General features: G+C 33.4%; 1 protein-coding gene across 1 annotated transcript; it reads left to right on the top strand.

Annotated features, from left to right (window-relative positions):
- Positions 1-2,539: 2,539 nt before the first annotated feature.
- On the top strand, positions 2,540-3,508 carry LOC141489303 (olfactory receptor 13G1-like). The gene has a single exon (XM_074190020.1). The coding sequence runs from the start codon at positions 2,540-2,542 to the stop codon at positions 3,506-3,508; it is 969 nt and encodes a 322-aa protein (XP_074046121.1).
- Positions 3,509-15,966: the final 12,458 nt, after the last annotated feature.

Here is a 15,966-nt window from a genome sequence, read left to right as displayed (position 1 = left end):
ATAGGTAGCTCTACGTCCAGGATATTAGAAATTTATTTGCCTGACTATGGGGAATCTGACTAAATGATATTCCAAGACCACTCCTAATTTTTGTAGTCTGCGATTTTTTTGCAGTGTCTAATATTTTGAAAGAGCCCTTCATAAACTATGGCAGTTCTGAAGATAAATGGATGACTTTTTTCACTCTAATATATCTAATAAGGACAGAGGAAGTTAATAGAATTCAGTTATAATATGAGGAACTTGGATTAAAATTAAATGATGAAGACACTTTAAGATTGGAACAAATATCCAAGGAAATTTGTGGCTTCCAATTGTCTGACTGTGAGCAAAAGGTAGCATGTTCTCTAGTAATAAGAGAAATGGGCTTCAAAACCAGGAGGGTACTCTGTCTGGTGCTGTATTTCTAGCCTATGTGATAAGATCAACTCAAAAGTTGGTAGCAACTGCTCCAATAGAATTTTTTTAAACAGACCTATACATATGTTTGTTTAGTCACTCTTTTCTAAAATTGGTTTTTCTCTTTTATTATAAGCTTTATAATCAGCAGATTCAAGCATTGCAATACACAAAGTAAAAGAAGGGTATATGAAGCATTGGAAACTTTTGCTACTTATCTTTTTTTTTTTAAAGGAATGTATTACATTTAACAGCATTACTTTCTTTTTATCTCTCGATATCCATTTCAAGTGATTAGGATGATGAAAAGTGCCTTGTGAATAGAGTATGAAGTTTGCAAACCCTGAAAATCTTTCTTATTTTTCCTGAAAAATTTTTATAAAAGTAAGTCTTCTTCACTGGTGAGTCTTTATTTGTCCTTGTTGTTTATCAGTTTTTGTCTATGTCTATTTTATTGAGTATACCTAGTAAAAAGTGATGATAATAATAGAAATAATAGTACAGATTTTTAGTTTTTTAAAAAATCATTTACAAAGTTCTTTATACCAATCATTTCTTTTGACCTTCCTAATAATTCTGTAAATTTTTTTATTAAATATATTTTATCTCTTTTATAAAAATGGTAACTGAGTCTCAAAGAAATGCACTATAGGATGGAATATATAACCTCAGTTCCTTTAAAATATATTTTCTTCATTTTTTATCTACCATGTATTAATAAAAAATTCAAAATTATGACTAATAATGTAAAAATATTAACTAGAACCATTAATATAAATTCTTTTTTATTTTCTTATATACACAGCTTTTCTGAGATGAAGCTATCAGAAACTAGCAAATATAATAACATTTTCCATAATCTTGAAATACTTTTGCTATATTAAATATGATTAATTTTTAGTGTTCATTCATTCATTAAAAAATTTGAGAATGTGATCTAATTTAGCTTCAGTCATTATAAGTAGTATATTACTGAGAAGTTCCACGGGTTAAACAAAATTAGGCTAAATTTTAAAGGAGTTTTTTAAAACAAAAACATTTTGATAGGTCATAGTATGGTAGTTCATATCATGATTTGGCAAGGATTTATAAGATCATTTAGTACTACCCACCCACATTTTACAGATGAGAAAACTGAAAACAAGAGAAGTCAAATAGCGTACCTAAAGTTACATAGCAAATGACTAGACTAGAATGAAGACCTGTATTTCCTATTCCCAGTTCAAGAATTTTATGCAATCATTGATTCATTTATTTAAAACTTATTTATGGATTATTTATTACTTGGATGTAAATATATTTAGTGCTGCAAACTCCTTAGATTTTTATTTTTACCTAATAACATTTGAACCAGAATCCCCTACATAGTCCATTCTAATCTTACTCTAAGGCTTGGCTCATAGGGGACCCTCCTCCCCAGCTATCCAAAACATATTCATCATTTCATTCAAGTTTCAGTTCAAGGCTCAGCTCTTCCCTGTGTCCTTCACTCTACAAATCTCCAGCATTCATTGATTCCCACCTCTTCTGAATGTTTATAGCACCATTGTGGAGTAGAAGGTATTTGAATTAAAAAAATAAAACTCCCCCCCCCCATAACAAAATGGATTTGTGTGAACTTAGAAAGCTCAGTAAATATTTCTGAGCTTCAATTTCTTTATCTATATAGTGGAAATACCTCAAAAGGTTATTGTGAAAGAGCATAATAGATAAAATATTTTCTAACAATAACTTTGTATATAAATTTATTTTATTACAACATTCATTTGGATGCTTTTCTTGTATTTTCCATCTTGCATAACTTTGTCTAGGAATATGTTATCACCTCAAATATATCAGTGTCAGCACTCAGAGAAGTGAGCTGCTCTTTGGTACTCCCCTTCTTCTTAAAACTCCATTGTACTTACTATAGTGTCATGGATATAAATTGCTCTCAAGATAGGTTTAATAAATAAATGTGTGAGATAAAATGATAAAATAAAATATGGACTCTACTCTCCTAAAGACATCCTATGATCTATACTTAAAAAAATCCAAAAGTATTATTGAAATGACTTGACCTGAATCAAATGGAAGAGAGACTGAAATTGGCTCATTATTGCTTTGACTTATTTTCAAGGCCAATTCTTAGTTTGTTGGGATGAAGAACCAGTCTATGGAAATAGAATTTATCCTGGTGGGAATCTCCAGTCTCCCGGAGCTGCGCATATTTCTGTTAGTGTCATTCTTGTGCATCTATGTAATTTCTGTGATGGGAAACTCTCTCATCTTCTTCACCATCTATGCCAGTCAACAACTTCACACACCCATGTACTTCCTTTTGGGCAACTTGTCTGTCATTGACCTCTTGTGTACATCTACAATTGTGCCTAAGATGTTAGCCAACCTTCTTTCTCAGAGGGCTGCCATCTCATTTGCAGCCTGTATGGCCCAGATGTATATATTCACATGGGCCTTAGTCTCAGAGACTGTCCTTCTGGCTTTCATGGCATTTGACCGTTATGCTGCCATCTGCCATCCCCTCCATTATCCAATGATCATGAGTAGTCATGTCTGTATTGGCATGGCAGGCACCATTTGGGTCATTGGTATAAGCAACTCAGCAGTCCATACCAGCTTGGCAGTGCCATTGTCTTTCTGTAAGTCACTTGCTATTGACCATTTCTTCTGTGAGTTGCCACCCATACTGAAGTTATCTTGCTCTGATACCCATCTCAATGAAGCTCTAGCTTTCTGCGCAGATGTGATATTTGGGATGGGGAGTTGCTCCCTTATCCTGGTTTCTTATGCATGTATTATTAGGACGATTCTGAGGATTCGCTCCTCTGAAGGTAAGAAGAAAGCCTTTTCTACCTGCTCATCTCACCTTACTGTGGTTTCCCTCTACTATTCCACTGTAATTTACACCTACATTCGCCCGACCTCCAACCTCTCTTTGGAAAGGGACAAAATTATCACTGCCCTCTATTCTGTCATTATCCCTATGTTCAACCCAATTATTTATTCTTTCAGGAATAGAGAAGTGAAAGGGGCTCTGCAGAAGCTCTTGGGAAGGACTCTATTCCTTCCACCAGGCAGAACATTTAGCCTAAAGAATCATCCATCTTAACTCTGACTCAACACTTTCTCCATTATTAGAAGTGTTAAAGTAGAGGCTAAATGACCACCTATTAAGGATTTGATAGACTACAGTCATACTTTAGGAAGGAGTTGGAGTAGCTATTGTCTGGGATCCTTTCAAGTTCTAAGTTTCTCTAACTTTTGAAGTAGGTGCTGGTTTACTCAAAGCAATTCAAGTTTAAAGGTAGGGTACTAGCATTATTTCCAAGAGTTTAATAGAAATATTGAGGTGGGAGCAGGAAACTTTCCTAAATTCATTAAATGACATCACAGAGGCAGCCACTTCTTTTCCATACTCTCTGACTTATGAAGTGATGATTATGTCTAATTTTATAATTATATCTGTTTGTAATATGTTGATTGGCTTGTCATTAATGAGGGGCTTTTTTGTATATATATATATAGGCACATAAACATATATGTGTACATAATACATACATACATAAATATGCATTTTGTTTTGATGGGAAACAGTATTAGCCATTTTTTATTAGTAATATGTACAACATGTCTTAGAATCCCAAGAGAATTTCACATAAAATATAACACACACAAACACTGAAGACAGGAGAATTCTTTTTGACTCCCATACCCAGGTTAGGAAGTGGTCATTGAATATTTCCTTGGAATGACAGATATATTATTTTACATTATAATATTATTTTACATTATAGTATTTAGCAGCATCTGGGTCCTGCAAGATATCATGTAGCTGGTACCTATTTCTGTTCCTAATGCTTGTTCTGGGTTCCATTTGAGTATAATTTATTGATTTTAATATGTATCCATTTGATCGACAAGAGAATAGAATCCTACCTATTCTGAAGTTCTTGAGAGCATAGTGTATGTCAGTGATTGACATAACATGAAGCCTGAGAAGAGAAATCCTTTGGAAACTGACCAAATATAAGTGAGACATATGATGAGGATTAGGTAATGCTCTTCTTATGGACACTTTTTCTATTGAGAATATTAAAAGAGTTTTGCATAGTAAAGCAGGGTTGGTTACTGTATTTCAATGTAGTTCCAAACAATATGGAATTCTCCCAGTTAGACAAGCCAGCTGAATACATCAGAATTAGGAATCTTCGAGTCTGGAGGGGACTATGTATGTGTTTTGGACTTGAATAGTCCCATGTCTCCATCCTCATGCTCTCTTAAATGATTCATCTTCTTGTCAGTGAGCTTTCCCCCCTTTTACTTCTCCTCACATCCAAATCATAATATTTGCACTAATGCAGATCAAATTGTTCATCTAGCCTCAAAGGTATAACATTCCAGTCTTGCTGTCAGACGTGGAGAAAGGGTATAGAAAGTTCAGTAGTAACTGTGCATATGCGTGCCTCTATTGGTTCAGTCAAGTCTGTCAGCAAAAAAAGGGGTCAGGGCCATTGTAGAGGAATAAGACTAATTCTCTAGTTCTGGCATTCTGTGTGATAGACCACGTGATAGAACTGGGATAGAGACTGATGACCCTAGAAAAGAGGATATATTAGCTTTTTCAACTATCATTCTAGCAATGGTCAGCAACATTTCCGAAGTATCATCTATTAAATCTCGTCTTGATGGACTTAGCTGTAGGAGAAAGAAAGCAAGACATGGCAGAGGTAATTCTTTTTGCCCATGGATATTGTAATATTAATAGTGATAATAATGATAACAATATTTTACCATTTATGTAGCAATGTAGGGTTTGTAAAGCACTATATATATATGTATGTGTGTATATATATATATATATATATATATATATATATATATATTCAATTAATCTTCCTAACAGCATGGCACATTGGATATAGTTGGACCTGGAGTCAGGAAGACTCATCTCTATGAATTTAAATTTGATCCCAGATACTTATTAACTATGTGACACTAGGAAGTCACTTAACCTTGTTTACCTTAGTTTCCTTATTTGTAAAATGATAAACCACTCTAGTATCTTTGCCAAGAAAACCATGAATCAGGTCAAGAAGACTTGGCAAGACTAAACTGAATGACAACCATTTGACAAATGAGGAACTTGACTCTGAATGACATCCTTATTTGAATACTAATCCTCTGAGGCAGGATTTAAATTCATGTCTTCCTGATTCCTTTCCAGTTCTCTATCCCCTACAGTCAGTTGCCTCCTTAGTCAGAACTCTTACTCCCTTTCTATGAAGACATATCCTGTGTGCAGGATGAATTGCATTCCCATATTTTAGTGTTGCAAATTGTCTCAGTTTACTTGCATTTATCATTAACTTCTTTGTTGTGTTTTGGATGATTCCAAAATAAAGATCTATTGAATAAACTCAGTCACGTGGTTTCTTTCTTTGTTTGGTATGGACCTGTGATGCATTGCAACAACTTATATATAAAACAAACAATTTCAGAGAACTTTGGGATATAGAGTGATTAGGTCTTGCTCAGGTTTGCAAAGCTAGTCTGTGCCAGAGACAGGACCTGAACTTAGATCTTCCTGATTTCAAGGTCAATTTTCAATTATACCAGTCTGCCCTTAGTTATTTCACTTATTGTATGAGAAATTAATCAAATGAACAGTTTAACTCAGCTGAGAGTGTAGTCTAATTGAACTCTGTTCTAAAGTCTAGAAGGACTTATATAAAATGGGCAGAACCAGAAGAACTTTAGACACACTAACAACAATGGGTGATGATCAGCTATGATGGTCTTGTTCATTTCAGCAGTAAAATAAGCAGAAACAATTCTAAAAGACTTGTTATGGAAAATACCATTCATATCCAGAGAGAGAACTGAGGAGTTTAAATGTGGACTAAAACTTACTATCTTCAATGTTTATAAGTTGTCTTATATATTATGCCATTTTCCTCTCTAATTTTATTTTCCTTCCATTTGGATTTGATTCTTATTTCACAACAGGATTAATTTAAATTTATGTTTAGCATAGTTATAATTATAGAGGTTGTATCAGATTGCTTTCTGTCAGGGGAAGTGGGAGGCAAAAAATATAAAACTTAAAACCTTGCAAAAATGATTGGTGAAAACTAAAAAAAACAAATAATTTTTTTTACAAAAAGAACTGTTCTGGGTGAACAGAGTGATCTTTCAAGCAGGTGGCATTAAGGAAAATATCTTTTTGACTAGAAAGAACAAGGACTTACAAGAGGTTTCATAGAGTTATTTGACTTCCAATTCCTTATCCATGTTTGATATGTTATAGAAAAAAAGGATCTTCACATGTTTTAATTCATTTGAACCTCACAGCAAATAAACAGGGTATTCAGGACTAGATATTAATCACCATTTTATAGGAGAGAATATGGAAATTCAGTAATTACTCATAACTTTACATCATCTTACAGCTAATGATTGACAAAGACAGGACTGAAGTCCAACTAGCCCTGATTCTAAGTTCAATGCCCTTTCTTCTACTTCCATTATAACTCTACTCATCAGCAACTTGGGACAGTTTTTAAAATTTAGTATTTGTGAATGGTGTGAGGAAATAGAAATGGTTCTTTGTAGCTATGAGTTGATTTAGTCAATTACTAATTAATATCATCTATGTTGTATTATGGCTTTATTTTGTTATACATTTTAATTGTATTTTAATCTGATTATGATCTACACTTAGTAGTTTCACTATAGGTGGCAAGAAAACTACAGGACTAGATAATGTCTGAATTTCCTTCCATTTCTAAATCAATGATCCTAGGACACAATGAAAATAGTAAACTGGATGTGAGATGTTGTCAGAATGCCTTTACTATTCTCCATAGCAAGGATAAAATTACTCCATCTATCACCCTACTTGGCAATAATGTGTCTCATGCAAAGTGGATAAAATAGCCCTCTAGCTTAATTCAGACTCCTATAAGCTCCTTTTTAAAAAAATTAATTTTAATTTATGCAATAAAACTAACATTTCTAAAACAGTATAAAATATAATTGTGCATGAAATTGCAAATCTATTATGTACATTTCTATTCCTTTTAAATATAACATAGTAATTATGTACATTTCTTATTTTTATTTCTCTCCTCTAACACAACCCCTCCCTCCCCCTTCTCCCTTCCCCATATAATTCTCATTAGGCTCAATTAGATATATGTATGTAAAATTATTGTATGTGTTCTTCTGTTTATCAGTTCTTTTCCTGGATGTAGATGGCATCTTTCTTCATAAGTCCTTTATTTTTAATTTATATATTTATAATATTTATAATACTTTGTCACTCAAAGTTATTCCTAAAACTTTATTGCTGTTACTGTATACAATGTTTCTTGGTTCTGCTCACTTGACTCTTCCCTATTTTGTGCAAATCTTTCCATGTCTTTCTAAGGTCATTGAGTTATCATTTCTTATAACATAGTAGTATTACATCACAACCACGTACCACACATCTATTTCCCAGTTGAGGGGAATCCCTACAATTTCTAGTGCTTTGTCACTAGAAAGAGAACTTCTATAAATATCCCAATCACATTCAAAGTTCTAATTACTATTTGTGAATTTCTTTCCATTTTATTTTTACTCACTATTTTCACTCAGCCTTTCTTTTTACTTTATCCATGTTATCTTATCTTCCGTCAACTCCCCATTCTCCTATCTCTCCACCCCAAAACCTCCCAAATCTCAGCCACATACATATTCCTCTAAAAGTCCCTCTCCTATCTACCCCCCCCATTTTTTCCCCTGATTCAATTTGTATGAGAGTAAGGTTTGAACATTACCAGGCCTTTCCCCCACTTTCTTCCCCTCTATTATGTCTTCCTTTCGTGACCTATTTTAATAATATATTTGCTCCCTTTAACCTTTGTCATCTCAATTTTGTTTTTTTAGAAACATCTCATCATACACAATTCAGCCCCAACTTTACTTTTGTTAAAATTTTAGAAAAGCGATAACATTTTCATATATAAAATAAATAAACTGTTTCACCTTAATGAGATTCTTATTTTTGGTTTTTAATGCTCCTTATAGTTCTTCCAGATCTTTTATATTGAATTTTCCTTTGAGTTGTGGTATCTTTGTTACAAATAACTGAAAGTCTTTCAGTATATTAGTTGCCCATTTCTTTCAGTTAAGATTACATTCAAATTTGCTGGCTAAGTTATTATTGGACATAATCTTAACTCTTTTAATCTTCAAAAATAATGTTCCAAGACCTGTGATCTTTTTGAGTAGAAGCTCCTCTGTCTTGCGGAATCCTGATTTTATTTTGATTTTTTTCTTGTTGCCTGCAATAGTTTCTTTTTTAACCTGGGAGTTTTGAAACTTGGCTTATGGAATTCTTGTAAGTTTTATTTCTTGGATTTCTTTCATATGGTGAACCTTTTCTACTTTACCTTTTTGTTAAAGAATTTAGGACAATTTTTCTTAATAATTTCTTATAATATCGCATTGATTCTTTTTTATCATAAATTTCACGTAATCTGATAGTGTTTATATTGTTTCGCTTTGTTCTGTTCTTCAGATCATTTGTTTTTCCTAATGAGTTATTTCAGATTCTCTTCTATTTTTTTTTCTAAACTTACTGTTTCTTAGTATCTTATACTGTCATTTGATTCCTCTTGCCCAATTCTGGATTTTAAGGAGTTATTTTCTTTCTTAAGATTTTTTGTAATTCTTTTTTTCTATTTGGTTAACTTTATTTTCACCCATTTTTTGCTTTGTTTTTATTTTTTTCCTAATTTTCCTCAATCTCTCATTTGATTTTTGAATTGTTTTTAAAGTTATTTCAATAACTCTTTTTCAACTTGTGATTATTTGATGTTGCTTTTTGTCATACAAGTAGCTTTTTTTAACCTCACTTTTCCCCTCAGAACATAAGTTTTTATAACATAGCCATTTTTCCTGACCCTGATTACCTATGCAAAATTTGTCCAAAAGCTTTCTTTAGAAATGTTTTTGGCCATAAAGTTGACCCTTAGTAGTCTCCCATTGTAGCATGGGCCAAGAGAAGCATTCTGAAGATGCAAAGAGAGAATTTCCCATGAAAATGAAAAAAAGCATGAATAGAAGATGAAAGCAAAGACGGATAACAGAAAGAATACAAAAGGGTAGCATGATGTGTAAGACTATAGTTAGGAGTTAAGAATGAATTGAAGTTATTAAGAATATCTAGAGAGAATGAAAAGGTTTTTTTTAAAAGACATACTGTTAAAAATATTAGGGACAAAGAAAGGAAAGGATCCCACCTTCAGTTAATAGGATGATGATAATAATAAAGAGAGGAGACAGGATTCTATATTATTACTTTCCTCTATTTTTTTTGCTATGCAGAATGAGTTTTGCTCTAGGCAAAACAGAAAGAATGGAAAATTGAATCTCAAATTAAGTAAGTAGGATGAAGAGAATTTATCCCAAGACAATGACATGTATAGGTGCTGAAAGAAAAGGTTAATATATTTTAGGTGACCTGCATGATCTGAGAGCTTTAAAAGTTCAGGGTGAAGAGAGGAGGTACCACTGGAGTGGAGGATGCCAAATATTTTCCTTAAAATATAATTTCATTTCTGGTTATCTACCTACTTGGCCTCCTGGAGGCTTACTTAATTTTCCCCTCTTATATACACCTATGTATTAGAAATAGCATCTCTAGTATTAAATTTTCAAAAACCTATAAATTTGTCTTGGGAAAATTTATTCAACTATCTGTAATGGTTATAGTTCCTGAAAGTTACAGCTAAAATACTCAGAACAATTGAAGGTTGTGCAAACAATAAATGATATAACCAATATATGATGTCAGATCTTATGATGACATGGATCTCTCTCCTATATCAAACTTGCATATATTATGGGTGAGGTTTGCAGATTTTGGGACATATGGATATTCAGAGGAAACAAAAATCACTAGGCTCTTCTTATAGCAGAAGTTTATAGTTTTATAAATTGAAATCTATTTTCTACTTAACTTTATATAATTTCATAGATGTCTTAGTTTTACTGTGGATAGATTTTTTACTTTAACTTAAAAAACAACAAATAAAATGAACATTTCCATTAATTGTTTTTCAATAAATAATACTTAAAATTTCTTTTTATTTCTCTATTCCCTATCTTTTTCTTAAGCCTATTTCTTTTAAAGTTTACAGTTATAAACAAGCTGTTGAATAAAATATGAAATTACTCTAAGTGAAAGTAAAAAAATGAAACACTTTTGCATGAAGAAAATCTGTTAAGTAAGGACATATGAAGTTGTCCATGCTGGAAAACTCTTGGACAAACTGTCTTGAGGTAAAAAGAGCAATGAGAATATGGTTCAAGAACAAGGAGTTGATTTGAACAACCTTTAACTGCCATTATACTGTACAATGCCAAGAGCATGAGAAACATATGGTGAGGTGCCTTATAGATAGTAAGGTATTATGGTATTACCCTTAAATCATAGTATTTAGTGTATTACAGGTACTCAAATGTGTGCAACTTAAGGATAAGACATGGTCCAATGGTCAGAAAGGAAATGAGAATGCTTTGTGGAAAATGTTGGAGTTATGCTAAGCTCATGAATGGGAAGTTGACTGAGAAAAGTACATGTGCATGCGGAGGGTTGGGTCAGCGTGGAAAACACTTATCTTTTTCATCTATATCTATATATCTATATCTATATCTATATCTATATCTATATCTATATCTATATCTATATCTATATATCTATATCTATATCTATCTCTATCTCTATCTCTATCTCTATCTCTATCTCTATCTCTATCTCTATCTCTATCTCTATCTCTATCTCTATCTCTATATCTATATCTATATCTTTCTACATCTATATCTATATCTAATCTATATCTATATCATCTATCATCTATATCTATCTAATCATCTACATCTAGCTCTAGCTCTAGCTCTAGCTCTAGCTCTATCTATCTATCTATTCATCAGGTTGCCTATTATTAGATCAGGAGAGGGAAATAACCTGTGGGATATATTGGTCTGGCATTGCCAAGTCAACTGCAGGTTTGAAGTACAATAAATCTTGGAACTTTTTAGAGATGAATTAATTGAATATTTGAACAAATATAGTCCAGGAATGATGTTATAAATATCCAAATGTTCCTTGGCAGGAAATAGGTCCCTCACCCCTGATGCAGATGGTCAATAGTCCCAAAAAAGGTAATGGTCATAGCTGATTGGATATTCTGAGATCTAATGAGAAAAATCATCTTTGAAGATTCTTTTTATTTATGTTCTCCTCTCCAGTCATCTCTCTTTCCTGAACATAACAAATAGAAGTTAGGGAGCTTTGGAATCATTTATTCAATGATTCATCCAACCATTCATTTAGCATAAAAAACAGAAGATATGTTTTTGTCCTTAAGTAATAGGGTGATCTAGTCAGCCAAGTAATAGGAAATAAAGCATGCCTCTTAGTGAACTCTTTGCCCTTTGGACCAAGTATGGTATGTTTGGAAGAAATGAATCTTCATCTAAGGAGCCATCATTAATACAGTCTAGAACTTTGAGATAAACTAGGATCTTTAATATGAGACAATGAGAGAGCTATTGCAAAATTTCTTTCTGGTGTAGATGAGTGAATTTGATTTTTGTTGGGTAAGCAATCTTAGTCAACATAATTACATCAACAAACATTTTTTTTAGGCTTTTGCAAGGCAAATGGGGTTAAGTGGCTTGCCCAAGGCCACAGCTAGGTAATTATTAAGTGTCTGAGACCAGATTTGAACCCAGGTACTCCTGACTCCAAGGCTGGTGCTTTATCCACTATGCCACCTAGCTGCCCCAACAAACATTTATTAAGCCTAATTATATGTCTGACACTATGCTAAATGCTGGTAATAACATATAATTAAAAAGAAAGATAATTTTCTGCCTTTAGGGAACTTCCATAATAAAAATAATAGGGGAAGATACCGACCATATAAAAGGAAGCTGAAAAGGAGGATTGGAAAGGTTATCATTGCAGGATTATATTAGAGAAAATCTGGTTGGGATCTTGATGAATCCTTTACTATTACTACCTAAAAGGCTTCATACTTCTGGATAGGGACAGGTCCATAGTAGAGTCTAATGCCACTGACACAGAAAAGTAGGTAGTCAGGGCAAAGGGAAGGCTTCAAGCCTGATAGTTACCTGTTTGATCCTTGGTATGACTGCTCATTTTACATGATTAAATATATCAACTTATATCATGTTGTAATCTTGGATACCAAAAGTCATAGTAGATATATTTATGACCTGAAACAAGACCTACACCTGGAATATTGTGGAAGAGATGGAGTACTATTTCTCAAGCATTGATAGGAGGAATTTATGGGCCAAGATGAACCTGAGCATGCGTGCTATACCTGTTTTAGGGGCAGGCACTTGAATACAAGTTTTAATAGTTGTAATAGTGGGAGCAATAGTGGTTGCTGTTTGTTGTTAGTTGTTGTTGTTGTAGTTATGGAAATACCAGCTAGCATTTATTTATGAGCTGTCCAAAGGACTTGATACACATTGTCTCATTTTATCCTTATATAATGCTATAAAGTAGGTGCTATTGTTTTCTTTATTTTATAGGTGAAGAAACAGAGGCTAAGAGAAAAAGTGACTTGTGCAATACCACACAGATAATAGCTGTCTGAGTCAGTGTTCAAATTTAGGTCTTTTAGACTCTTAAGTTCAGAATTCTAAGCCTCTTCTGTGTTGCTAATAGAATGAACTGAAGGAGAAGGCTATGTAATTACTTCTAAGTTATATAACCAGGGAGAAATATGCCCATGTTTTGTACAGTTGCGAGTGTCAGTGATGAAGATAGCTTGATTTGATCTCTTGTTTGTCCACATTGGGATTGGATTGGGATTGGGATCTAAACTTGAATTTTTCCACTAGGGTACTCTCTTTATTGTTCTTAGAAAATATTAAGATATTGTAGCTAGTAAATGTCCTAAACTAAAAGTAAGAGGTATTGGATAAAAGTTAATGTAGGTAATCTCACAGATGTTCCAAGTTTCCCTCCTCTTTTATTGTTGACTGACAGAGATTTAATACACCTGATAATATCTTGTCTTGCAGCATTGAAACAAATAAAAAAATCTAACTTAATATATGTATGATATGTATGTATTTTAACTGCTCAGTGATGTTAATAGGCTTCCACTGGAGAGTCCTATGCTCAGCTGGTTTACAGTTATCTTTGTGAACAGAAGTAATGGATAAAATTTGTACCATGCATGTCTCTCAGAGAATCAATAATCTTTTATCATACCATTTCATTTCTCTTATCAAGGTGACATTATATTGAAGTCAAGAGATGCATGAATTTATGGATCTAACTAATTAGAATTTAACTCAGATCCTCCATCCATTGATTGGGAATTAAAATTTTTAAATTACATTTTAATTCCCATTGGGCATGAGTCTAGTGGATGGAATTGGCTCTTCCTTGATGCAGATGTTTAACTTTGGCAAAGAATTGCTAAACAAATAAACATATAAGAAGTAGAGAACAAAGCATAATAAATAAATGAAACACTTGGTAAGTGAGCATGAATTTGTTTATTTGTTAATCTTTGTACATAGGATTGATATCAATCTTTTATAAAATTTATTTTTAATTTTTATTATTTATTTTTTAAAATCAGTCTTTTAAATTCTAGTTTGAGAATGTATGGTTTTATTCTTCCCTTGATTAGGTGAAATTGAATAGTAATACAATCCCCATAAGAAGTTTTCTTCAAACTTTTAGTAAAATAAATTCTGGGGCAAAACTTTAGAGAAATGATAAATATGGAATGTGTAGTCAAACAATTTTTGTGGGATCTGGGTAGATTCAGGAAGAGACAGAAACTTTGTTCAGTTTTCAGTTGTTCTGTCCCTGGACAAAATAATCAATATTTTCTCTCCATAGGTATGTGGTTCAATTCTAATGGAACAGGGAGGATGGACCACATGACCAGATATTTGGAAGTCACTGAAGTTCTTAAGTAAAAGAAACATTTAGTTTTAGAAATTCACACAATGTTGCATCTGTGTGTAGTATGAATTTGAAAAGGGAAAGACAGATCACAGGAAGACCAAGTAATACTACAGGGGAGAGGTGATTGGGTATAATGAGCTTGTCTGGGAATGAGGAAGTCTTGGGTTCATGTTTTGTTTCTGACACACACTCGTTCTGTTTCTCTAGGCCAGTTAAACTCTCTCTTCCCTTATTAATGCTAAGATTATATTGGTAGAGCTTTGTTGTTTTTTTAAATTTTCTTTATTTAAGGCAATGGGGTTAAGTGACTTGCCCAAGGTCACACAACTAGGCAATTATTAAGTTTCTGAGGCTGGATTTGAACTCAGGTTCTCCTGACTACAGAGCCTGTGCTCTATCCCTTTCACCACCTAGCTGTTACCAGTAGAGTATTCTTAATGGGAGGTTCCTAAGTCATCAAAGCAGCAGTTTTGGACCAAAATAAAAAAATTCCACCCTCAGTTTTCTAAATTAACAGTTATTTGCATAGTATTTTATACTATACTATGCTATGCTGTACTATGCTATAATATATAATTAATATAATATAATTAACATAATAGGAAGATCATTTGACTGAAATAGAAAATTTCACTTTAGCAAAGTTTCTGATACTGGCTGTGTGAAGCTGGAAAAGGGCATTAACCTTATTAAAAATTCAGTTTCCTAAATTATATGGTAATATTTAGCATTCATAATGGTTAACATAGGAATCAGTTGTTATATTTTTATTCCACTTTTCCATTTTATTTGTTTTTCAATTATATACAACAGTAATATGTACCCATCATTTTTTGCAAGGCTCTGAATTCTACATTTTTCCTCCCACTCTTCCCTTCCCTCCCTCCCCATATAGAAGGCTGATAGTCTCTACATTGTTTCCATGCCATACATTGATATAAATGGAATGTTATAAGAGTAAACGTAAGAATAAACATACCCCCCCAAGAAGATGAGAAAGCTCAAGAAGAGAGAGAGAGAGAGAGAGAGAGAGAGAGAGAGAGAGAGAGAGAGAAATTGTACTTCAGTCTGTGTTAAGATTTCAACGACTGTCTCTGGGGTGAGTTGCTTTATCATAAATCCACCAGAGGAGTTGCTTCAATATTTTTCCCTCAGTTGCTATTAATAGCTGTACCCTCACACTATTTCCCCAGTCTCATTTATTCTATTCTCTCTCTCCTTTCATCCTGGTCCTGCCCAAAATTGTGTTGAATCTGAGAACCCTCTCCCTCGATCTTCCCTTTCTTCTATCACCTATTCCCCCCTTCCCTCCCCCATTCCCCCTCATCCCATCCCTTTCCTCCCATCCTTCTCCAGGGCAAGATAGATTTTCTCATCCTGTTAAGTGTGTGTCATTTCCTCCTGAGCCATTTCTGATAATGACAGCTCACTCATTCCCCCTTTCCTTTCCCCACTCCACTCCATTGAAAAAGCTTTTTTTTGACTCTTATGTGAAATCTCTTAGCTTCTTCTTCATCTCCTTTTCCTTCCTTCCAGTACGTTCCCCCATTGCC

Source organism: Macrotis lagotis, chromosome 5 (genome assembly GCF_037893015.1).
Source record: "Macrotis lagotis isolate mMagLag1 chromosome 5, bilby.v1.9.chrom.fasta, whole genome shotgun sequence".
Classification (NCBI taxonomy): Eukaryota; Metazoa; Chordata; class Mammalia; order Peramelemorphia; family Peramelidae; genus Macrotis; species Macrotis lagotis.
The sequence above is the reverse complement of the archived record's forward strand: the minus strand, read 5'-3'. Positions and strand labels throughout refer to the sequence as shown.